This window comes from Zophobas morio, unplaced genomic scaffold (assembly GCF_036711695.1).
Source record: "Zophobas morio isolate AGI-343-1 ecotype UQ-CSIRO unplaced genomic scaffold, CSIRO_AGI_Zmor_V1 ptg000031l, whole genome shotgun sequence".
NCBI classification, from domain to species: Eukaryota; Metazoa; Arthropoda; class Insecta; order Coleoptera; family Tenebrionidae; genus Zophobas; species Zophobas morio.
Window position 1 is genome coordinate 3941581 of NW_026972136.1, and position 26208 is coordinate 3967788.

General features: G+C 27.1%; 1 protein-coding gene across 3 annotated transcripts in view; it reads right to left on the minus strand.

The window, feature by feature from the left end:
* The window catches only part of LOC135139182 (mitochondrial adenyl nucleotide antiporter SLC25A25), a 63435-nt gene that overhangs the window by 26201 nt on the left and 11026 nt on the right, over window positions 1-26208 (minus strand). The window contains exons 2-4 of one of the 3 annotated variants that reach the window (XM_064069302.1): window positions 17480-17603; window positions 9377-9464; window positions 9062-9176 (exon numbers count right to left, since the gene is read on the minus strand). In XM_064069302.1, coding sequence (XP_063925372.1) covers window positions 9062-9176; window positions 9377-9464; window positions 17480-17603 — 327 coding nt within the window. Of the gene's footprint in view, window positions 1-9061; window positions 9177-9362; window positions 9465-16904; window positions 16984-17479; window positions 17604-26208 lie in introns of those variants that run through there. The other 2 variants (XM_064069303.1, XM_064069304.1) reach the window with 2 other exon arrangements.

Sequence of the window (26208 nt, forward strand, 5' to 3'; positions counted from 1 at the left end):
CGGGAAATCAGGAAATTGAAAAGTCAAAAAGTCGAAAAAATGAGAAATCGAAATGGCCAAAATCGAGAAATCGAAATTCCATAAAATCGAAAAATTAAAATTGAAAATTCGGGAACTGAACAATCAATTACTCGAGACGTGAAAATCGCGATAAATCGAAAAAGTGAAAATTTAGAAAATCCAAAAATTTTAAAATCAAAAATTGAAACGCAATATCAAAAATTTTAGAAATTGAAAAATGAAAAATTTCAAACCAACAAGTCGAAAAATGGAAGTATATATCAAGAAATCAAAATATCAAAAAACTGAAAAATTGAAATATCCCTAATATGATGTGGTTAAAAAATTGGGAAATTGAAAAACTGTAGAATTAAAACATCGAAAAATTGAAAAATCGAAAAATTAAAAATTGTAAAAATCGAAAAATTGCAAAATAAAAAAACCTGAGAAACTGGTACAAAAAAATCAGCAGTTCAAAAAATGGAAAAATTAAAAAATCCGAAAAATGAATTGAAAAACTAAAAAATCGAAAGTCGGGAAATCGAAACATTGAAAAGTCAAAAAAAAAGACAGAACTTTCCTTGCGTCTCAAGCACAGTACAACAAATCCAGCTTTTTCGAAATACATTTTATAAGATTTGATTCTGCGGATTTTATGTTTCTATTACATTGCAACATGTTGTTAAAAAAATTTGATTTTTTTCCAAAAATCGGGATATCTAGGGTGCAAACTCAATACGGATTCATACAGCAGAAGTTAAGATTTACTATTGAAAATTTTGTAGATGACGTCATCCCATGGTTGGCGAGGATGATTAGCAAACTTTGGTGAGTGCTGTACCATCTACATGATATATCTTAATATACTTACATACAAAAACGCCAGAGACGAGGGGCAGACAGACGGAAACGGCACACCTTTTTTTTAATCATTGAGGTCATGAAACGTCGAGAAAACATGAAAGTGGTCATTGTTCCTATTACAATACTTACTTAGCTTGCGCTTGAAAAGTAAAAACATACAAGGTGTTACGTTTAAAAAATACAACTAGTGTATAACTTTCAAAGAAATTTCTACATTTGAAAAAAAAAATCATTCACGTTGGGGCACCCTGTATAAGGAAACTGAACTTCAGTCAAAACTCTATAAAACAAATACACGTGCTTCGGACAACACAAAAATAAAACTAATGCAGCCAAGTTAAAAAAAAACTAATAAACATTGCCAAATTTACAAGGCCGGGAAAATTTCACTTGCATCTAAAATTAAAAGTGAAAAATAATCATTTCATGATATTCAACAAAAATATGTGGAACACGGATTCGCATTATTTATGGATGTTTAAATAAAAATCGGAAGCTTGTGCACAAATTCCAGAGCCAAACAGAAAATTTTCCGCCAGTTTCGATCAATCATAATAATGATTTTATTTACAGAGTCTGGTTCAAACCAGATGCTGTTCGAAATTATCTGAAACTATGGATAGTTGAACAGTTATCGGACTCGCGATAAACGGGCGATTTTGAGTTAATTTCGGTACCACTAAACACCGATTAGCATAATCGCTTTGACGGAGCGATTATAAACTCATTAATAGTTTGCAAACGCGGCTTTGAATAAATTACGGCTCATTGTTACTAAGCCACAAACGGTGCTGTTAGATTTAATTAACTTTCCGCAGCTACTTGAAAGTTGAGCGATGAGCAACAGGTAAATATCCAGAACAAACAAAATCCCGGAGTTTATTCGTGTATTAGCCTCTTTATTTATCGTCAATATTTCAATTTAAGCCATCGGCTAGCCACATTATCTTATCGAATGTCAACCTTTCATTTCCATTTAAATATGAAATATACTCCCTGTCACACCTGAAGGCACTAAACGAAAAAAATTTATTAGCAATTTAGTACAAATGCAAGTGTTGTTTTTCCAATTTTTTAACTCGCCGTTATCTTCGTGGGTTATCGACGTCTGACACAATAATCTGGGGTTCCGTCTGAGTTTCTTGACATTTCACCAATAAAAATTCTCGGTGAAGTCTTCTGCCTCCTTATCGCTTGTGAAATTTTCCTATTGTGTCATTCAATCGCACAAATAACTCGGGGAAGTCATTGCATTTTTTTGGAAAACTGGAACGGGAGTGGGAAGGTTGTCTGGACAAACAGGTTAATACAGGAGCTGGAAAAAAGGGGAATTTATTAAGTTGTGCAAGAAAAATTGTCGCCCCGGTTTTCGTTTTTTAAATATTCGGTTAATTTGTTAGCGACAATTACCTGTTGTAAACAAAAGTGTTTACCTGTGCTTGAACAGTGTCACGGCGTATAAATCATTAAATTTTTAAATAAATTTGAAAAGAATAATTGTCGTCCATGAGACATGTAAATTTCTGTCGAGGACAAAGAATGCCGTTACTTTCATGGATAATTTTATGAAAAAAATATATAGTTTAATTACTGTGTAAAATTTATTTTTGCAATTTAATAACAATTTTTTTTTCGATTTTTATTTTTTGTCTATTCAAGATATCACAAAGAACGATTTTTCTCCTTTATATTTACGTACTTAGGTGTGTGTAAGATTTTTATGAGTGATTTATTATTTCTTTGTAAACATTTTGTTAAATTAAGCACCAACGTTCGTAAAACACAATAAATTGGCAATCCAAGACTTTATTACACGTAATGTAAACCTGTTCCCACGTGGTCAAGTTCTATGAATAAAGTTATTTTAATTCGTACTGTTTAACAATACCTTTATTAGCGATACGGAAACTTTAATTGAGCATTTTCTCACTATTCCACGACTATTAAACTATTAACTCATTAGAAAAATTACAGTACAAGTGATTTTTTTTAGTCAAACATTATTTTTTTTTTTTAAAGTGCCACGGGAATATTTGTTTTCGATTTTTTGCAGTTTAGTTATTTTGTAAAGAAAGTTTAATTTTAACAACAAATATTGACATAACGCAGTCGTTCCTGGCGAACATTTCACATTCATTAACACCTTTGTTATAATTTCAGAATGACGTGTCGTACAGTAACACTATTATTTTAAATAATTTTGGTTATAATGTGTCCGTAAAAGTTCGCAGATTAAATGAAAATCGTTCAATTTATCATACGATTTTTATTATTTCTTATTTATTACCGACAAATTTGTTTTTTTACTTGTTTTTTCGTATTTCCGTGTTTTTATTTCTATTTTTTAGGTTCTCGATTAGTCAAATCATGATTTTTCAATTTTTCGACTTTATAATTTTTGATTTTTACAATTTCCAGATCTATTTTAACTTTTTTGTTTTTAATCTTCTCGATCCTCCAACTTTGAGTTTTTCGATTTTTCTGTTTTTAATTCACGTTTACAAATTAGCAATTTTTGGATTTTTAAATTGCCCGATTATTTCGTTTTATAAAGTTTTCCATTCTAGATATCTATTTGAATTTTTCGTTGTTCCAGTTTTTCGATTTGTCCACTTTTCCATTTTCGATTTTCAATTTAATTACTTTAAAAAATTTTCAATTTTGCGAATTTTGAACTTTTCATAATTTCACTTTGAATAAATTTGTTCTTTTTGTTGGAAAACTGAGAAATTAAAAATCGAGAGAATGAAAACTTAAAACGAGAACACTAATAATCTAAATATTGAAATATCAAAAAAATTATTGTAAAACATGTTGGCGGATCAAAAAACTGATTAATTGAATTTCTCGAGTTTCAAACTTTTGAGTGTTTCGATTTTTAATTTTTCTTCGATTTACTGTTTTTGTTTTTTTTTTCGACTAGATATTATTTTAATTTTTCGTTTTTCCAATTACCGATTTTTTAAAATTATTGGATTTTTCATTTTTCCCATTTTTACCAATTCTCGAAATTTTATCTTTAGAATTTTTCAATGTAACAGTTTTTCGATTTCTTTGTTGTAAAAATTCTTTATTTTGCTATTTTTATTTTTTTCTCAATTTTTTCCATTTTTTCAGTTTCTGGAATTTTCAACTTCGGAATTTTCAATTTTAAATTTTTCCAATTTTTTATTTTTTAATAATTATCCGAGTTTTTAATTCTTCGATTTTTCAGTTTCTCCAATTACAATTCTTTAATTTTGAATTTTTCAATTTTGAGATTTTAGAAATTGTCATAATTTATCGTTCCTTTCGGTGAAAAATTGATAAACTAAAAACGGAGAAAATGAAAAATTAAAAACAAGAACTTCTAAAATTACACTTGGAAAATTTAAAAATAAAAAAATGCGAAATTGTAAAAAAGTTGAAAAATCGATAATCAAAAAACTGAAATAACGATGGATTTTATATTTTCTAGACATTTATTTTAATTTTTCCTTGTCCCAATTTTTCTATTTTTTTTCTGATTTTTAAGTTTCTCGAATATTTTTAATTTTTCAATTTTTCGAATTTTCAATTTTTGATTTTCACTTCATTATTTTTAAAAATTTTCAATTATGCGAATTTTGAACTCTTCATAATTTCATTTTAAATAAATTTGTTCTTTTTGTTGGAAAACTGAGATATTAAAATTCGAGAGAAAGAATTTAAACATCAAAAATCTAAAAATTGAAATATTAAAAAAAAATAAAAAATTATTGTAAAAAAAATTGAAAGATCGACAAAATGATAAATTGAAAAACCGAAAAACTGAAGCTACATATTTCAGGAAATTTTAAAATTTTCTTTTCAATTTTTCGATTTTTAAACTTTTGAGTGTTGATTTTCGATTTCTTCAATATTTTTCGAATTTACTATTTTTCAGTTTTTCGATTTAGATGACTTAGTTTTTTTGTTTAAACTTTTTTTTTGACTTCTACATATTATTTTAATTTTTCGTTTTTCCAATTATCGATTTTTCAATTTTTCAATTTTTCTATTAGCCGATTTTTCTATCTCTTTTTTAAAATTTTTGAATTTCTCATTTTTCCCATTTTTGCAAATTCTCGAATTTATCACTTTAGAATTTTTCAATTTTAAATTTTTTAATTTTTCAAATTTTTGTATGTAACAATTCTTTAACTTCCCTCTTGTTAATTTTTAATTATTTCTCCAGTTTTTCCCATTTTTCAGTTTCTCGAATTTTCAACTTTGGAACTTTTCATTTTTAAATGTTTCCAATTTTTCATTTTCTCCAATTTTCAAATTTTTGAGTGTTCCGATTTTCGATTTCTTCAATTTTTTGATTTGCAATTTTGATTTTTTTTGTTTAAAATTTTTTTTGACTTCTAGACATTATTTTAATTTTTTGTTTTTCCAATTATCAGTTTTTCAATTTTTTATTTTCAATTCGCCGATTTTTCTCTCTTTTTTAAAATTTTTGAATTTCTGATTTTTCCCATTTTTGCAAATTCTCGAATTTTTCACTTTAGAATTTTTCAATTTTAAATTTTTTAATTTTTCATTTTTTTTTATGTAACAATTCTTTAACTTCCCCCCTTTTTAATTTTTAATTATTTCTCAATTTTTTTCCATTTTTCAGTTTCTCGAATTTTCAAACTTTGGAGTGTTTCGATTTTTGATTTCTTCGATTTTTTAATTACTCCATTTTTTGTTTAAAATTTTTACTTCTACATATTTTTTTACGTATTTATTTTTATAATTATCGTTTTCCCATTTTTGCAATTCTCGAATTTTTAACTTTCGAATTTTTCAGTTTCAAATTTTTTCAATTTTCCAATTTTTTTTATGTAACAATTTTTTAATTTCTCTACTTTTAATTTTTAATTATTTCTCATTTTTTCCATTTTTTCAGTTTCTCGAATTTTCAAGTTTTTGAGTGTTTCGATTTTCGATTTCTTCAACTTTTTGATTTGCAATTTTGATTTTTTTGTTTAAAATTTTTTTGGACTTCCAGATATTATTTTAATTTTTTGTTTTTCTAATTATCGAGTTTTCAATTTTTCAATTAGCCGAATTTTCAATCTCTTTTTAAAAATTTTTGAATTTCTCATTTTTCCCATTTTTGCAAATTCTCGAATTTTCAACATTAGAATTTTTCAGTTTTAAATTTTTCCAATTTTTCAATTTGTTTTGATGTAACAATTCCTTAATTTTTCTATTTTTAATTTTTAATTATTCCTCAATTTTTTTCCATTTCTTAGTTTCTCGTATTTCAAGTTTGCAATTTTTCACTTTAAAATTTTCCTCTTGATTTTTTAATTATCCGATTTTCCAATTCTTCCATTTTTTAATTTCCCGAATTTTCAACTTTGGAATTTTTCAATTTTGAGATTTTAGAACAATATAATTTCAGTTTGAATAAATTGGTTCCTTTTGTTGAAAAATTGTAAAACTAAAAACAGAGAAAGTGAAAAATTATAAACGAGAACTTTAAAAACTATAAATCCGAAATGTTTTGATTTTTCAAATTTACGATTTTGCAATTTTTCGATTTTTCAATTGCTCGATTATTCCGTTTTATAAATTTTTCGATTTCTATATACCCACTTGAATTTTTCGATTTTAAGTTTTTCTAGTTTCTCGAATATTTAATTTTAGAATTTTTCAATTTTTAATTTTCCAATTCTACGACTTTTCAATTTTTGAACTTTTCATAATTTCTTTGTGTTGGAAAATTGAGAAATTAAAAATCGAGAAAACGAAAACTTAAAGACGAGAACTTTAAAAATGAAAAACCTAAAAACTGAAAAATCTACATATTTCTACATATTTTAATCTTTCCTTTCAATTTCTCGATTTTCCAACTTTTGTCTGTTTCGATTTTTTTATTTCATCAATTTTTGATTTCCAATCTCTTTTTAAAAATTTTTGGATTTCTCATTTTCCCCATTGTTAGTTCTTCGAATTTTTTCAATTTTGGAATTTTTAAATTTTAAATTTTCCAATTTTTGATTTCTTAATTATTATCCGATGTTTCAGTTTCTTTATATTTAACATTTTTCACTTTTCTATTCATTCTTAAAATTGTCGAATTTTTCAATTCTTCGATTTTTCAGTTTCTCGAATTTAAAATTTTTTTCATTATTTGAGTTTGAATCAATTCCTTTTGTTGAAACATTGAAAAACTAAAAATCGAGAAAATGAAAAATTAAAAACGAGAATTTTAAAAATTATAAATCGAAAAAGAAATGAAAAAAATGTATAATTTAAGTGTTGGAAAATTCGAAAAACGATAAATTGCAACCTCGTAAAATTACAAAAACGGAAAATTAAAAAATTTAAACGTTGAAAAATCTAAAAATCCATACATTGTAAAATCGTAAAAGTTAAAAAACAATGAACTGAAAAATTCAAAAATTTGAAATATCGAATTTTCATTTTGTAGGCACATTGTAATTTTTCGTCGTTCCAATTTTTCTTTTTTTTAGTTTCTTGGTTTGTCAACTCATGAATTTTCCAATTTTTCGGATTTTTATTTTTTTAAATTCCCAATTTTTCAATTCCCAATATTCCATTTTTACAGTTTCTCCAATTTTCAAGATTAGAATTTTTCTATTTAAAATTTTCAGATTTTTCGGTTTAACAATTTTTCGACTTTTTCATTTTTCATTTTTACAATTTCTAGATATTTTAACTTTTTATTTTTCAACTTTTCGATTTTTCGACTATGTATTGAAGTTTCCGGTTTTTGAATTTTTTATTTATAGTTTTTCAGTTTTACGTCTCAAATTTTTAGTTTCTAATTTTTCAATTTTTCGATTTTCAAGTGCTGATTTTTTTCATTTCATAAATTGTTAGAGATTTTGTCTGACAATTTCTCAATTTAAAAAGTTTATAAATGTCTCAATTTTTCCATTTTTTCAGTTTTCGAATTTTCGACGTCTGCATTTTTCAATTTTTAATTATCCAATTTCTTTACTTTTTTGAATTTCTGAATTTTTGGATTTTGCGAATTTTAAAATTTTGCGATTTTAAACTTTTCATCATTTCACTTTGAATAAATTTGCTCTTTTCGTTGAGAAATCGAAAAAGTAAAGAATTAAAAACGAGGAATCAAAAATCTAACGCGTTGACCCTCTTGGAAAATTTTACTGTCGCAAATTTCGGTCTAAACCACTGTTTACACGTTTTCTAGTCAAGTTGTATTAATATGTATATATATACTATTCGATATTTCATTAGATATGATAATATGGAACCATTCTGATAACATTTTACACGCGCACCAAACAACCTTAATTTATTTGTTAATGGGTTCCAACTACCCAGCAAAAAATATTTGAATAAATATGGACTTCATATGTTTAAAACATGCCTTTGTTCAAGGTTCCAGTTTTCTACAGAGTTCTAAACAACAAAAGACTATGTTGAGTAGAAGTAATGCCGTCAGCAAAAATATCAATCGTTAAAAAAAACCGAATGGAAATAGTTTTTGAGCAATACTACAAACAAAGATAACATCAATAACAAAAATTAAAATAAAACAAAAATCGGCATTAGGCAACTAGCAACAATTAACCAAAATAATGTCGTAAACAATACAGTCATAGATAAGCTATCAACGTGCTGCCTTGACTTGCCCAACTCTTAGTAGATTGATTTATTTTTTGCAACTGTTAGAAAACTCTCCCTGATACAAAAAAAAAACACAGTTCCGGCATTCATATAACTAATTTAATGTATAATGTGGCAAAGTTCCATACGAACCAAAGAAATAAATATAACTCTTAAAAAAATTAGCAACAGAAAATCGTCATCATCAACATAAAAAAAAACAACTAAAAAGAACAAAAAATCAAATTAAAACTAGACTCTACATTCTCATGAATTGCGAATAGTGACCTCGTTCTAACTCTAGTTCCTACTTTATTTATCATCTACTAAAATGTGCGGCCCTGCCAACTACGAACTATTGTCACACGTTTTCCATTAAAAATAAAAACTGATATGCACTCACTGTTTGTAAATCAAACTCTGTGCGTCACAACCTATCATTTACTAAACCCCCATCATAAATTAACTTTGCGATCAACTAACCGTCGCTCAAAACAAAATCCTGGCGTAAACCACGAAAGCGTTACGCAAATCAATTTCTTATTTACTACTGTTATAATTGCATAATTAAGTATGTCAAGGTCGCTGGCGAAAAACTCACCGTGGAATGCCTCCAGTACCTGATGAGCTCGTGAATATCTTGGCTATTTGGGGCTAGGAGCAGGAAGTTCCTCCACTCGTCGTAGCTGATGTTCAAGCTACCGTCCTGATCCATCCTGTCGAACGGAAAAAATGTGTAATTCGATGCCGAGAAAATCAATTTCGCTGTGGAAGTTTACAGATCGATTTGTGATTACATAATAGCGACTAGTTAACGTGGAGAATAAGCGATCACCTGACAAGGCAAGCGACGACACGAAATCTAGCACACAGAAAGCGAAGAGGAGAAGAGAGAAACGTACAAATTTTCGGGTACCTGTGTAAGAGTTTTTTGGCCTCCATCGCGTCGAGGGGGATTCCCAGGTCGCTGAAGGCTCTGATTAGCTCGTCCAAATCGATTTTACCTGTTAAAAACTGATATTTAATATTTGCACAAGGTAACAATAGATAATTTGATGGGTGATTATGTAATTGAGCTTATGCAAGACGTTGCATGCAGTCCGCAGAATTTCCCCAATGCATAGTTTTACTTGATTCCGAATATAAATATCAGAGATTTGCTTAAAAATCAGACAAAATAATATCGTCCGATTTTTCAAAAATTCGAAGATTCAAAGTTGTTATATAAGTTCTTTTAGATATTCTGTGTATATGTAAATGAATATCAGTGGATCAGAAGAAACATCGCTTTGCAGCAGAATTTTTGACGTCATCAATTCTTGGGAGGGGATAAATAAATCAATTTTAGTTATATAATCTCTGAGATAGCAAATGCCACACATTTGCAGTTCGAGTCGTCAACAAATTTTGAAATGGCATTTCAGAAACATTATGTAGATAGTAAAACACTAAACACAATTTGTCTACCCCCACTAATCATTTGATGACGTCATCTCAAAATTTTGCAGAGTAGGGGAACGAGGGGCTTGTTGTAACAGTTTTTAGGAAAGCGAATATAATTTGGTATCTATTAGCTGTTTGACCATTATAAAAGTATCTATCGGTAGTCTAACTATTCCCCTATTGGACTGAACAGGCAAAAGGTCAAAATTGTTCATCTTCACTTCACACCAGGCATTTTCTTAAAAAAAGTGCATTGTTACAACTTGCCCCGTGGTTGGGGCTAGTTGTAACAGCCATCATACAGGTAGTACCAGTAAAAATAAAGCTGATGTTGATACATATTTAGACTTTATTTTTGAAAAATCAACACAACACTTCATTATATACAATTTTTTTTTAGTAAAACTGAAATAAACTTTTAGAAAAAGAGTTAACATTAAAAATTTGAGTGTTGTCTTCCTTTTTCTTAATATATCTGGAAAGCGATATATGGCATAGGTCAAAATTTTGGCTCGCTTTTCGTATGCTAGGTATGAGATTTGTAGAAGTGAATTTGGGATAAGTTGTAACATGTTACAACTTGCATCAAAGCTATTGTTACAACATGCCCCGTAGCACAATTTTCTACATTTAATTACATTTCGTCAAAATTATGTGGCTTAGCGTCAAAATGTGTAAGGAATATCAAAGCTGAGTAATTTTTGAGCTACATGCAAAACTAAAAGTTTTAAATTAATTAATAACTGATACGAAAAACCAAATTTTACTAAAGCAATATTTTACATCACTTGGCCAAAACGAGACACGTGCACACATCCACTTACTGCGCTGGCTCAAGGAACAGTGGTTGTGATGACATGATGACTTATGGTGCAAGAATTAAATTCAGTAAAATACCTGACGTTAAAGAGTTTAAATTGTGGGTAAAAATTTAGTGTTACAACTTACCCCTGTTACAACAAGCCCCTAGTTCCCCTACATCCTACTTACATTTTATAAAATAACGCTTCTATGGCTACGATCCCTATTTATTTTTTATTTTTGGCATCCAGATTTCTAGAAAACCAAAAAAAATGTACAACAAAATTTTGGAAACTGCAAAATCAAATGCCCTGAAATTATGCAATTGATTTAAGTTTATCGTAAGCATGGTAAATCGATAATGAAAGCTTATCTGTTTATCCCCTCTAAAAACCTGATGGCGTCCTCTGACAATTTTGTCCCTATCGAAAATGTGCAAATATTATGAATCTCCACTTGTGGTTTGTGGCAATGTTTTAGGATTGCCCAATTCTGATTAAAAAAAATTGGTTTAAGGTCGTCATCATAGACAGAACTTTTGAAATCCAGCTCAATTTTTTCAGTTTCACGAATTTTTAACTTTCGAATTTTCCAATTTTTGATTTATCCGATTTTTCTAAATCTTTGTTGTCAGTTTTTCAATTTCTTTGTTTTTAAAATTTTTGAATCTCCTGATTTTTCCACTTTTTCAGTTTCTCGAATTTTAAACTTCGGAATTTTTCACTTTTAAATTTTCCGATTTCCGACTTTTTAATTGATTATCAGATTTTCAATTTCTTTCTTTTTATTTTTTTTTAATTTCTCTACTCATTTTTAAGTTTTGATTTTTTCAATTTTTCTGTTTCTCGAAATTTTTACGTCGGAATTTTTAGTTTTTCAATTTCCGATTTTCGCATTTCTGGTTTTAAAATTTATTAATTTCAAAATTTTCCGATTTTTCAGTATTTAAAATTTTTTAATTGAATATTTATTCTAAAAATTTTCATTCAATCAACTTTACGATTTTTTCAGTTTCTCGAATTTCCAACTTCAGAATTTTTCAATTTTAAATTTTCCAGTTTCTTGATGTTTCAATTTTGTTTTTAGAATTTTTCAGTTTCTCTACATATTTTTAAAATTTTTAAATACACAACTTTTCCATTTTTTCAGTTTCAACTTTGGAATTTTTAATTTTTCAACTCCCAATATTCCATTTTTTCAGTCTCCAATTTTAAACTTTGGAATTTTTGAATTTTAAAATTTCCAATTTTTGACTTTAATTATTACATTTTTCAATTTCTTTCTTTTTAAAATTTTTGAATTTCTCTACATATTTTTAAAAGTTTTGAATTTTTCAATTTTAGATTTTCCAATTTCAGTTTTTAAAATTTATGAATTTCCAAGTTTTTCGATTTTTCAATTTGGTTTTAAAATGTTTTATTTTATCGACTTTTCTTTCTATTTTTTTTAATTTCTCAAATTTGTCAATTTTGGAATTTGTTGGTATGTTAATTTTTTCATTTTTGATTTCTCAATTTTAAATTTTACAATTTTTCGATTTAACAATTTTGATTTTTCAAATTCTTCAAAATGTTTGTTAAAGTTATTCAATTTCTGTATTTTTAACATTTTTGAATCTCCCAATTTCTCCACTTTTTCAGTTTCTTGAATTTTCTATTATGGAATTTTTCATTTTTAAAATTTCCATTTTCTGACTTTAATTATTAGATTTTTCAATTTCTCTTCCTTAAAATTTTTCAATTTCTCTACATATTTAAAAGCTTTGAATTTTCAATTTCAGTTTCTCGAATTTTCAACTTTGTAATTTTTGCAATTTTAAATTTTTCAATTTCCGATTTTCCAATTTCTACGTTTTTAAAATTTATTGATTTCTAAATTTTTCGATTTTTCAATTTTTGTTTACAAAGTTTTTTAATTTATTTATTTTTAAAATTTTTTATTTTATCAACTTTTGCACTTTTTCAGTTTCCCGAATTTTCAACTTTAGAATTTTTCTATTTTAAATTTTCCAGTTTCTTGATTTTTCAATTTTTGACTTTTCATTTTTGTTTTTAGAATTTTTCAGTTTTTCTACACATTTTTAATATTTTTAAATTCACAATTTTTCCATGTTTTCAGTTTCAACTTTGGAATTTTTATTTTTCAATTCCCAAATTCCATTTTTTCAGAGTCTCCAATTTTCAACATTAGAATTTCTCTATTTTAAATTTTCCAATTTCTTAATTTTTTAATTTGTTTTTAAAATATTTCAGTATCTACATATTTTTAAAAATGTTTAAATTTCCCAATTGTTTCCATTGTTTCAATTTCTCGAATTTTCAACTTTGGAATTTTTGGAATTTTTAATTTTTTCGATTTTTCAATTTGGTTTTAAAATGTTTTATTTTATCAACTTTTCTTTCCATTTTTTTAGTTTGTCAAATTTTCAATTTTGGAATTTGTTGGAATTTTAATTTTTTCATTTTTGATTTTTCAATTTTAAATTTTCCAATTTTTCGATTTAACAATTTTTGATTTATCTAATTTTTCAGAATCTTTGTTAAAGTTATTCAATTTCTGTATTTTTAAAATTTTTGGATCTCCCAATTTTTTCTTTTTCAGCTTCTCGATTTTTCAATTTTGGAATATTTCGCTTTCAAAATTTCCAATTTCTGACTTTTTATTTATTACCAGATTTTTCAATTTCTCTCTTTTTAAAATGTTTCAATTTCTCTGCATATTTTTAAAAAATTTGAACTTCTCAATTTCAGTTTCTCGAATTTTTAACTTCGTAATTTTTGGAATTTTTAATTTTTTAATTTCCGATTTTCCAATTTCTATGTTTTTAAAATTCATCAATTTCAAATTTTTTCGATTTTTCAATACATGTTTTTTAAATTTATTTATTTTCAAACGTTTTTTTTATCAACTTTCCCATTTTCTCAGTTTCTCGAATTTTCAACTGGAATTTTCGGAATTTTTAATTTTTCACTTTTCGATTTTTCAATTTGCTTTTAAAATTTTTTATTCAGCTTTTCAATTTTTTCAGTTTCTCGAATTTTCAGTTTTGGAATTTTTCTATTGTAAATTTTCCAATTTCTAGACTTTCAATTTTTGATTTTTCATTTCTTTGTTTTTAAATTTTCAGTTTCTCTACATATTCTTGAAATTTTTGAATTGCCTAATTTGTCGATCTTTTGTTTCTCTTTGGAATTTCTCACTTTTAAATTTTGCAATTTTTGATTTGTTTAATTATCTGATTTTTCAATTTCTTTGTTTTTAAAAATTTTCAATTTCGCTACACGTTTTTAAGATTGGAATTTTTCAATGTTTCAGTTTCTCGATTTTCAACATTGGAATTTTGTAATTTCAAAATTTTCGATTTTTCAATTTTCAATTTTCAAATTTTTCGATTCACCAATCTTTGATTTATCCGATTTTTTTAAATCTTTGTTGCTAAAATTTAAACAATTTCTTGATTATTAAGATTTTTTAATTTCCCAATTTTTCTCCTTTTTGAGATTCTCGAATTTTCAACTTTGGAATTTTTCGCTTTTAAATTTTCAATTTCTGACTGTTTAATTTTCAGATTTTTCAATTTCTCTACATATTTTTAAATGCTTTGAATTTTTCAATTTCCGATTTTCCAATTTCTGTTTTTAAAATTTATTCATTTCTCAACTTTTCCATTTTTCAGTTTCTCGAATTTTCAATTTTTTATTTTTCATTTCTTTGTTTTTAAAATTTTTCAGTTTCTCTACATTTTTAAAAATTTTTGAAATTCACAATTTTCCATCTTTTCAGTTACTCGAATTTTCAAATTTGGAATTTTTTACTTTTAAATTTTGCAATTTTTGATTATTTTAATTATCCAATTTTTCATTTTCTTTATTTTTCAAAATTTTCAATTTCTCTACACATTTTAAGTCTTGAATTTTTCAATTTTTGATTTTTCAATTTGTTTTTAAAATTTATCAATTTTAAATTTTCCAATTTTTCGATTTATCAATTTTTAAATTAACCGATTTTTCAAAATCTTTGTTAAAATTTTTCTATTTCTTGATTATTAAAATTTTTTAATCTCACAATTTTTCCACTTTTTCAGATTCGGAATTTTAAACTTTGGAATTTTTCGCTTTTAAATTTTTCAATTTGACTTTAAAATTTTTCAATTTCTCTAGACACATATTTGTTTTGAAATTTTTTAATTTTTCGATTTTCAATTTTTAAATTAACCGATTTTTCAAAATCTTTGTTAAAATTTTTCTATTTCTTGATTATTAAAATTTTTTAATCTCACAATTTTTCCACTTTTTCAGATTCGGAATTTTAAACTTTGGAATTTTTCGCTTTTAAATTTTTCAATTTGACTTTAAAATTTTTCAATTTCTCTAGACACATATTTGTTTTGAAATTTTTTAATTTTTGATTTTCAATTTTTAAATTTTCCAATTTTCGATTTTGCAATTTTTGAATTTAAAATTATCTGATTTTTCAATTTCTTAATTTAAAAAACTTTTCGGTTTCTTTACTTTAGAATTTTTGGATGTTTAATTTTTCAATTTTGAGATTTTAGAACTTTACATAATTTGAGTACGAATAAATTTGTTATTTTTGTTGAAAAATTGAAAAACTAAATTGAAAAATGATAAACTGAAACATCGTAAAATTAAAAAATCCAAAGTTGAAAAATCAAAAAATTGAATAATAAAAAAAATGAAAAATTGTTAGAGAAGTTGAAAAATAAAAAAAAATAAATTGACAATCGAAAAATGCAAAAACTGAAAAACCTAAAAATTGATAACATGCAAAATCGTAAAAATGGACGTTTTAAGTTTAAGGTATTATCAACATGGTAAATCGCTAATGAAAGTTTATCTGTTTATCCTCTCCAAAAAATTGGTGACGTCATCTCGAAATTTTACTGGATGTTAAAAATAACCCTACTGCGTTTTTTTGTCAACCCTTCTAAATGGTAAAAAATTTCAAGAAAATTGGAAGAACGTAGCAACGTTGCATCGGTATTTCAAAAGTAAATTATAGTTATAAAATTTGAGAAGCGGCCAATGAAAAGATGTAAAAATAATAGGACGTTTCATTAAAAAAAAAAGAGTTGCCCTTCGACTTTTTCTTCTATTTCTAATTAAAGACATACAACCAAATTTCCAGAATCGTTCCCGAGATTTACTAATTTTAACTAAATTACACAAAAATGAAATAAATAAATCAAATAACTCCATTTCACAGTTTTTCTTGAACGAAAACTCCAATATTTTTGACAGAACATGATTGGAGTAGGAAAAATACTTATTTTAACCAACAGTGTAGTCTACGGATACTTCGCAGACGAGAGGTCCAGGGATCAAACCCGGGACAGGGCACCAACTTTTTTTTACTGATCAAATCAAGAACGGTTCTTCAACTTTCCAGAAAATTTGAGAATTTGTTCGACTTTGGTTCAGGGGCGAGGGAAACAGAATAATGCCATGAAAATGTTTGCACTACATACATATATTAATAAATATTAAAATAGAAAAATAATAAATGATTCTCTATTGCAGAATACGTTCTAGTTCTAGCAAGCATGCAGAATTGGTTATGCTTCAAAGGCAAGGAAGGATTTCTCCAATTAACTTTCGATCAATTTTTGCTTTCCGAGCGCCAGCGCAATAGTTAAACAATTTAGCGTATGGCTAATTCGATGTTGTCCCAACCTTTCAAACCTAGAAAATGAAAAAGTAGGTCCCCGTTTCTGTCAACCAAAATTTGTAGGATCATCCCCACCAAAAATTGGATGACGTCATGTCAAAATTCTGCTAAGCAAATAAAAATTATAGAATCATTTTTTGAATAATTTAACTTTCATTAACATATTTAGTTACGTCAACATAAAGAAAATAAAATTTGCAGCAACAATTTGTAGGTTTGACTGTGCTTCAAAGGTGAGGGAAGTTTGTTTAAATAATTTTAAGGAATTAAATTCAACACATTCTCGGTAAATCATCCAAACGTGACGAAAACAACTTGCAATTTTTGCAAGCTAGCCAAAAATAGCCCAAATCGTTGGAAAACTTCCCAAACCTATAAAAAAATTTAAGAAATGCGTTTAAATTGCAGCTCAAATTGCCAACAATCGGACAATCGCTAGCGAAATGCGTGGTTGCCTACGTCCACTTCTACCAAGCTCTCAATTACTCGCAAAAAGCACAAATCGCAAAGACCTGTCATTTTCGTCGACAAATCCGCCGCAATTACCGCTATCACCACCGGATTAACCACACAACGTAAACACTATCCCAGTCAATGACTCTGGAACTGCACACATCGAAAGCTGTTTGTTTATTTTGATCTTTGCGAATCCGACCATCTAAATATAATCTACGCCGCTTTCGTTTTCCTAGCACGCAAATTCTGAGCCGAAGCCAAACAATCAGAGATTAACGAGACAAAAAGCCGGCGCTCGACGTCGTCACGCTGAAAATGCGAAGACTCGTGCCTTCGCCACGTGTAGGTCCGGCGAATTGGGTAATTATCCAGACGAGCGAATGTCGAGGCCGAAAAAATCTAGAGGCGAAATCCGGATTGCACCGGCGAAGTCGCCAGATCGATGAATATTCAAACACGAACATGGATAAAGTGCAAGTAGTTGAATTGTAAATGGGGGACTTTGGACTTGCGATTTTCCTGCGGCATTGACTTGGCGTTTATAGATCGGGTAAAAATAGCGAAATTTGGCCGGGCTGGGATGTGCGATTAGGTTTGGCGTTTATTGGAATGCACACAAGGACTTACTTACCATCTTTGTTGGTGTCTAGATGGGAGAAATGGAGGCGGAGGTTCTTCTCGTGTTCCCGGACGTAGTAGATGAAGTCGGCTAAGGATAGGTCGCCTTCTTTCGATCGGGAGTTTTTGAGAAATTTCTGGAATGAGAAAATTCGATGAGTTTCGCGGGATTGTGACGTGTGGGTTATTGTTTCGTCTCTTGGTTTACCAAGGACATTGTAAATACTGATAACGCGAGTGATAACATTCGCAGATTTAGACTGGTTCATTGATGTTTATCTGGAACTTTACACATTCGGCCAGTTGGATTTGTTTTTCGGTGGGAAAACGACATGGTGACGCCATAGATTTTTACTATTAAAGCTATATATGATAATAATAGTTTAAATTAATCGATATATAGGATAGTCGCCGATTTTATGTACATAAGTCGAACATAACAAAATGCATGTGTTCGTCCCTTCCAAACAATTGATGACGTCATCTCAAAGTTCTGTTTCCTATAATATGCTCCTTTATTTTCGATATTTCTATTTTTCAAATTTTGTAAATTGTAAATTTCTGATTTTTTAGTTTATTAATGTTTCCATTTTTCGACTTGACGGTTTTACATTCTTCGACATTTAACATTTTTTATTTTTCGATTTTTCCATTTTTTATTTCTCGATTTTTCGATTTTTCACGAGTTTTCTATTTCTCGATCTTCTGACGTTTCGATTTCTCGGTGTTTCAGTTTTTGAATTTTTCAATATTTCGATGATTCAATTTTTTCCCTTTTTCGATTTTCCAATTTTTCGTCATTTTAGTTTTCAAACTATTCATTTTCAGTTTTGCGATTCTTGAATTTTCTGATTTTTCATTTTTCGAAGAATTAACAAGAAAACAATTAAAAAACCTTTAAAAAATGGAAATACAAAAATGAAAATATTGAAAAACTGAAGAATCGAGAAATCGAAATATCAAAACATCCAAAAATTAAAAAAATCAAAAATTTAAAAGTAAAGAAATCAAAATCGGAAAGTGGAAAAATCGAACAACTTTTATCATCATCAGATTTTTCAATTTCTTTCTTTTCAAAATTTTTCAATTTCTCTACATTTTTTTTTAAATTTTGAATTTTTCAATTTTTCGATTTTTCAGTTTCTGTTTTTAAAATTTATTAATTGCTAAATTCTCCAATTTTTCAATGAGAAAATTTTCCAATTTTCGATCATTCAACTTTTGATTTTACAATGATCTGATTGTTCAATTTTGGAATTTTTGAAATTTTTATTTTTTCGATTTTTCGATTTTTGATTTTACAACTATCCGATTTTTCCATTTTTTGTTTTCAAAATTTTTGATTTTACAATGCTTGGATTTTTCAGTTTCCAGAATTTTCAGCTTTAGAACTTTTCATAAGTTGAGTTTGGTTATATTTGTTCCTTTTGTTGAAAAATTGAAGAACTAAAAATTGAAAAATGATAAATTGAAATATCGTAAAATTAAAAAATTGAAAAATTAAAAAATAAAAAAAATGCAAAATTGTTAAAGTTGAAATATAAAAAAATATATAAATTGACAAATCTAAAAATGAAAAAATGGAAAACCTAAAAAATCGACTACACGCAAAATCGTAAAAATTGACGTTTTAAGTCTATTATAAACATGGTAAATCGTTAATGAAAGTTTATCTGTTTATCCTCTCCAAAAAATAGATGACGTCATCTCGAAATTTTGCTGGATGTAAAAAATACCCCTTCTAATGGCTAAACAATTTCAAAAAAAATGGAATAAAAGTAAAAAAGTCAAAAATCGGAAAGTGGAAAAATCGAACTACCGAGAAATCTAAAAACCAAAATATAAGAATTTAGATTTCCCGGTTGTTCGATTTTTCGACTTTTCAGTTCTTCGATATTTCTATTTTTCAATTTTTAGAATTTGTAAATTTTTGATTTTTTAGTTTATTTGTCGATCATTCCAATTTTCGACTTTTCGGTTTTAGATTTTTCGACTTTTAAAATTTTTTATTTTAGATTTCTCAATTTTTGGGTTATTAAAATTTTTCGAATTTTCAGTTTTTAGATTTTTCAATTTTTTATTTCTAGATTTTTCGATTTTCCACGAGTTTTCTATTTCTCGATCTTCTGATGTTTCGATTTCCCGATGTTTCAGTTTTTTAATTTTTCAATATTTCGATGATTCAATTTTTTCCTTTTTTCGATGTCCCAGTTTTTCGTCATTTCAGTTTTAAAACTTTTCAGTTTCTCCTTTTTTCAGTTTTGCGATTTTGCAATTTACTGATTTTTCTTTTCGATTTTTCGAAGAATTAACAAAAAAACAATTAAGAAAATTAAAATATTGAAAAATTGAACTATGAGAAATCGAAATATCAAAGCATTGAAAAATTAAAAAATTCAAAAATCTAAAATTCAAAATTGAAAAAGTTCAAAAATCGCAAAGTCGAAAAATCGAACAACCGAGAAAACTAAAACACAAAATTTAAGAATTTAGATTTGCCGGTTGTTCGATTTTTCAACTTTTCAGTTCTTGTATATTTCTATTTTTCAATTTTTCGAATTTGTAAATTTTTGATTTTTAAGTTAATTAATGTTTCAATTTGTCAATCATTCCATTTTTCGACTTTTCGGTTTTAGATTTTTCGACTTTTAAAATTTTTTATTTTTAGATTTCTCAATTTTTCGGTTATTAAAATTTTTTAATTATTTATTTTTCGATTTTTCGATTTTCCACGAGTTTTCTATTTTTGGATCTTTTGATGTTTCGATTTGTCGATGTGTCAGTTTTTGAATTTTTCAATATTTCGATGATTCAATTTTTTCCTTTTTTCGATTTCCCAGTTTTTCGTCATTGCAGTTTTAAAACTTTTCAGTTTCTCCTTTTTTCAGTTGTGCGATTTTCCAATTTTCTGACCTTTCATTTTTCGATTTTTCGAAGAATTAACAAAAAAACAATTAAGAAAATTAAAATATTGAAAAATTGAAGTATCGAGAAATCCAAATATCAAAACGTCGAAATATTAAAAAATTCAAAAATCTAAAATTCAAAATTAAAAAAGTTCAAAAATCGGAAAGTTGAAAAATCGAACAACCGGGAAATCTAAAACACAAAATTTAAGAATTTTGATTTGCCGGTTGTTCGATTTTTCAACTTTTCAGTTCTTGGATATTTCTACTCTTCAATTTTTCGAATTCGTAAATTTTTGATTTTTTATTTTAGTTTATTGATTTATCAATTTGTCGATCATTCGATTTTTCGTCTTCTCGGTTTTCGATTTTTCGACTTTTAAAATGTCTTATTTTTAGATTTCTCAATTTTTCGGTTATTAAAATTTTTCGAATTTTCAGTTGTTAGATTTTTAAATTTTTTATTTCTCGATTTTTAGATTTTTCACGAGTTTTCTATTTCTGAATCTTCTGATGTTTCGATTTCCCGATGTTTCAGTTTTTGAATTTTTCATTATTTCGATGATTCATTTTTTTCCTTTTTTCGATCTCCCTGTTTTTCCTCATTTCAGTTTTAAAACTTTTCAGTTTCTCGATTTTTCAGTTTTGCGATTTTTCAATTTTCTGATTTTTCATTTTCGATTTTTCGAAGAATTAGCAAGAAAACAATTAAGAAACCTCAAGAAAAATCGAAATAAAAAAATTAGACTATTGAAAAATTGAAGTATGGAGAAATTGAAATATCAAAACATCGAAAAATTCAAAAATTCAAAAATTTAAATTCAAAATTAAAAAAAGTTCAAAAATCGGAGAGTGGAAAAATCGACCAACCGAGAAATCTAAAACCCAAAATTTAAGACCTTTCAGTTTTTTAATATTTCCATTTTTCGATTTTTCGAATTTGTAAATTTTTAGTTTTTTAGTTTATTGATTTTTCTATTTGTCGATCATTCGATTTTTCAACTTTTCGGTTTTAGATTTTTCAACTTTTAAATTTTTTTATTTTTAGATTTCTCAATTTTTCGGTTAATAAAATTTTTCGAATATTCAGTTTTTAGATTTTTAAATTTTTTATTTCTCGATTTTTAGATTTTTCACTAGTTTTCTATTTCTGAATCTTCTGATGTTTCGATTTCCCTATGTTTCAGTTTTTGAATTTTTCAATATTTCGATGATTCAATTTTTTCCTTTTTTCGATCTCCCAGTTTTTCGTCATTTCAGTTTTAAAACTTTTCAGTTTCTCGATTTTTCAATTTTCTGATGTTTCATGTTTCGATTTTTCGGAGAATTAACAAGAAAACAATTAAGAAACTTCAAGAAAAATCGAAATAAAAAAATTAGAATATTGAAAAATTGAAGTATCGAGAAATCGAAATATCAAAACATCGAAAAATTCAAAAATTTAGATTCAAAATTAAAAAAAGTTCAAAAACCGGAAAGTCGAAAAATCGAACAACCGAGAAATCTAAAACCCAAGATTTGAGAATTCAGATTTCCCGGTTGCTCGATTTTTCGACTTTTCAGTTCTTGGATATCTCTATTTTTCAATTTTTCAAATTTGTCCATCATTCGATTTTTCGTCGTCTTGATTTTCGATTTTAAAATTTTTGATTTTTTCGTTTTTAAATTTTTCGAATTTTCAGTTTTCAGATTTTTCAATTTTTTATTTCTCGATTTTTCAATTTTTCAGTTCTTCGATATTTCTATTTCTCAATTTTTCACGACTTTTCTATTTCTCGATCTTTTGATGTTTCGATTTCTCGATGTTTCAGTTTTTGCATTTTTCGATATTTCAATTTTCTCATTTTTCGATTTCCCAATTTTTTGTCATTTCAGTTTTAAAACTTTTCAGTTCCTCGATTTTTCAGTTTTGCGATTCTTAAATTTCCAAATTTTTCATTTTTCGATTTTTCGAAGAATCAACAAGAAAACTCCAAACAAAAAAATTAAAATATTGAAAAATAGCATAATCGAGAAATACAAATATCAAAACATCCAAAATTTAAAAAATCTAAAATTTAAAATAAAAAAAAATCAAAAATCGGAAAGTCTAAAAATCGAGCAACCGGGAAATCTAAAACCCAAGATTTGAGAATTTAGATTTCCCGGTTGTTCGATTTTTCGACTTATCACTTCTTGGATATGTCTATTTTTCAATTTTTCAAATTTGTCGTTCATTCGATTTTTCGTCTTCTCGATTTTCGATTTTAAAATTTTAATTCTCTGACTTCTCAATTTTTTATTTCTCGATTTTTCAATTTTTCAGTTCTTCGATATTTCTATTTCTCAATTTTTCACGAATTTTCAATTTCTCGATCTTTTGATGTTCCGATTTCTCGATGTTTCAGTTTTTGCATTTTTCGATATTTCAATTTTCTCATTTTTCGATTTCCCAATTTTTTGTCATTTCAGTTTTGAAACTTTTCAGTTCCTCGGGTTTTCAGTTTTGCGATTCTTCAATTTCCAAATTTTTCATTTTTCGAGGAATCAACAAGAAAACTCCAAACAAAAAAATTAAAATATTGAAAAATTGCATAATCGAGAAATAGAAATATCAAAAAATCTAAAATTTAAAATAAAAAGATCAAAAATCGGAAAGGCTAAAAATTGGACAACCGAGAAATCTAAAATTTTTCATTTTTCGATTTCTGAATTTTTGCGATGTTTCAATTTTTCGATTAATCGATTTTTTAATTTTCTCATATCCCGATCATCGAATTTTTAGTGTTTCGGTTTTTCAGATTTTATAATTTCCCATTGATTCAATTTTTCAAATTTTCAATGTTTAATTTTTCGATTTCTCGATTTTCCAATTTTGCAATTTTTGGATTTCTGGATTATCCGATTTTCTGATTTCTTTGATTTTCAATATTTTGATTTTACAATATTTGCACTTTTTCGATTTTAAAGTTTCTCAATTTTTAATTTCTCGATTTTTCAATTTTTCAAGTTCTTGATTTCTAGTTTTTAGATTTTTCAGTTTATACTTTTTCATTTTTCCAGTTTTTTGATTCGGAAAGTCAAAAAATTTAAAAAATCGAAAAATTAAAATTCGAAAAACAAAAAAAAAACGAAAAAATTTGTAAATCGAAAAATTGAAAAATCCAAACACTGTAAAATCGAAAAATTATAGAATCGTCAAAATTGTACAGTCGAAAAATTGCAACATTGGAAGACTAAAACATTGTTAAATTAAATATGAAGAAATAGAAAAATTGAAAAATGAAAAAGTTTGAAAATCCAATAATTGAAAAATCGAAAAATTCTAAAATCGTAAAACTGGAAACGTAAAAAATTTAAAAAATTATAACTATGACATAATTAAAATGAAAGCTATAAAAATTGCAAATCAAAAAGTGAAGAAATGGAAAATTGAAAAATCGAGAAACTAAAAAATCTAAAATTGAAAAGAACGACCATAACTTTCTGTATATAACGCAAGGGCTTTTTTTTCAAACCATTCATCATCTTTTTTTAATTTTGGTGAAATTTTCAATCAATCATCATTAAAAGTTATTTATGAAAATTTCGGAACACGGTTTTCACCACCGTTAATTTTAAACAATAAAAAAAATCCACATAATGATAGTAATTAAATAATACACGATCCTCGTTGTCAAGTATTCCGTTACCCAAACTTGCTTCATCCACGAAAGTTACTTAAACTTTATGATCACAATTTGCCAGAGTGCCACGTAAAGTGGATTAAAGTTGAATCTTCTTGATAACTCAACAGAACCTCTTTCCACCCATTTCCTCTCAAACATCGTTTGATTATTCTCCAGCATTTAGGTAAATAACTGCTTGCTGCCACACCTTGTTTCCAAATATTTTTGATTTTTAAAAATTGAGCGGCATCCAGTTTTGCCAGTTCTTTGAAGTAATCATTATCACTAATGCAAATACACTTAAACCAAACTAATCACAGTGTTTAATACACTTTGGAATTTCCGACCAATTGTGTACATTAAAATTAAATAAATATAAAACAAAAATAGTGATAAGAATGCACATTATCTTTCCCTTCGTACTAATCACCTTTGCCCAGAAAATGACTAATTCTAAAACCCTGTGTAATGTGTATACCTTCCACTTCAAAGAACTCTATGAACATAAAAAAAATAAAACACCCGTCTTACTTAAGATATCACTGACGTAGATTTGTGGTTGTCAAGTTAAAACAGACTGATATTAAGTAACCTGACGTTTTCGACAAACTCCCGATGATGGATTGCAGCGAATTACGTTAGTTAAAGTGAGAAATAATTAGCATATAGTATCAAAAAGCACTTTTATCGCACTTCCGACACTAATGACTTAGTATAATAAAGCCATCATGTGCCACCAATTTTAAATGAATTAAGTTCATTAGATGCAAAAAATGTTATAAATTTCGATAAACGGTTTAAATAGGTCGGTACACATGCATTTATTAAAGTATGTGTGTAACATACCAATTGAAACTTATACCCGCAAAAATGATATCGTTTTCTGTAATAACGTTCTACTTAGTGCTGATAACAAAAAACAGTGAAATTAAAACACAAAGCATATACGTAAATTCTGATAAGACGTCTACAACTGTATTAAATTATTTATCAATTTTTGCTGCCTTTTTGAGTCAATACCTAAAAATTTAAACTTTCTGATGAAACGAACCCGAATACGAAATCATGGCAAATAAATAAATGTGACACTGGCTTGGCGGCTGGCATTTAAATCTTTAAAAATAACTTTCAAACTCGTAGTAATTTAAGGTAAGAATTTCCGCGTTCGATGAGAGCACACACTATCTAAACAATCTAAATTTGTACTCTTCATTCGAAAGGTAACTGTATAAGACCACACCTCCGTTGTAATTTTTTGCATTCTCGAAAGCATCAATCATCACTCGATTTTTTTCATTTTTGATTTAATCGACATCTAATCTTGATTTCTTGTTTCCGATCTTTGTTCATCTAAATATAGCAACTTCAAGATAAGTTTGATCCTTGGAACTGATTGCGTCATGACGACACAGACAATAATTTTGGTTTCGAAATGAACTATATTTTAATCTTATCGTTGCTCCAAAAATTCCGAATGCATTATTAAAACTGAGAATTTGTTGAATTAGTTGCAATCTCCAAGTCCACGTTTTTTTTCTACGACTTTTGTTCTTTATCTCCTATATTATTTACTAATTGTAAATACCAAAGGTATTTATTGTCTGTTGTTGAAAATTCCAAGAGGAATAACCTTGAATGCATTCGACTTTGTACATTCTAAATCCGATCCAATTAACAAAAAATTGAAACGAAGTTCCGTTAACATTGGTAACATCTGCAGACGTTGGATGGGCGGAAACGGAAGACCTACATTTTCAAAATCTAGGAGCTATCTCTTAGTCTTAGACTTAGATCATCTGGTTGTTGTGCAGCAGATTTATTCTCTCGTGAATTTAAATTTATTTAGAAAACTACTAGCTCCACCTAAATTAGAACCGACGATTCATCTGGTCGCCGAGTTCGAGGAAACCTCAGGGCGTTCACCAGCTCGGTTTCAATTTAATCTGGTATCTCTTAGTCTTATTACAAACACATTTTATCTTCAAATTTGTTCTGTCTTAATGTTATTTCATCACAATTGCAGACAAAAATCACCAAACAAATCCCAGAATAAAATTTTGTTTCTCGTAAAAAATAAATCAACGCAAACCGCAATATTTACAATACAATGACGCAACCAACAATAAAACCGTAATTTACAATTTGCTTCATCCGCAAATACGCACACTTCTATCTGTGTTAAATCTAGC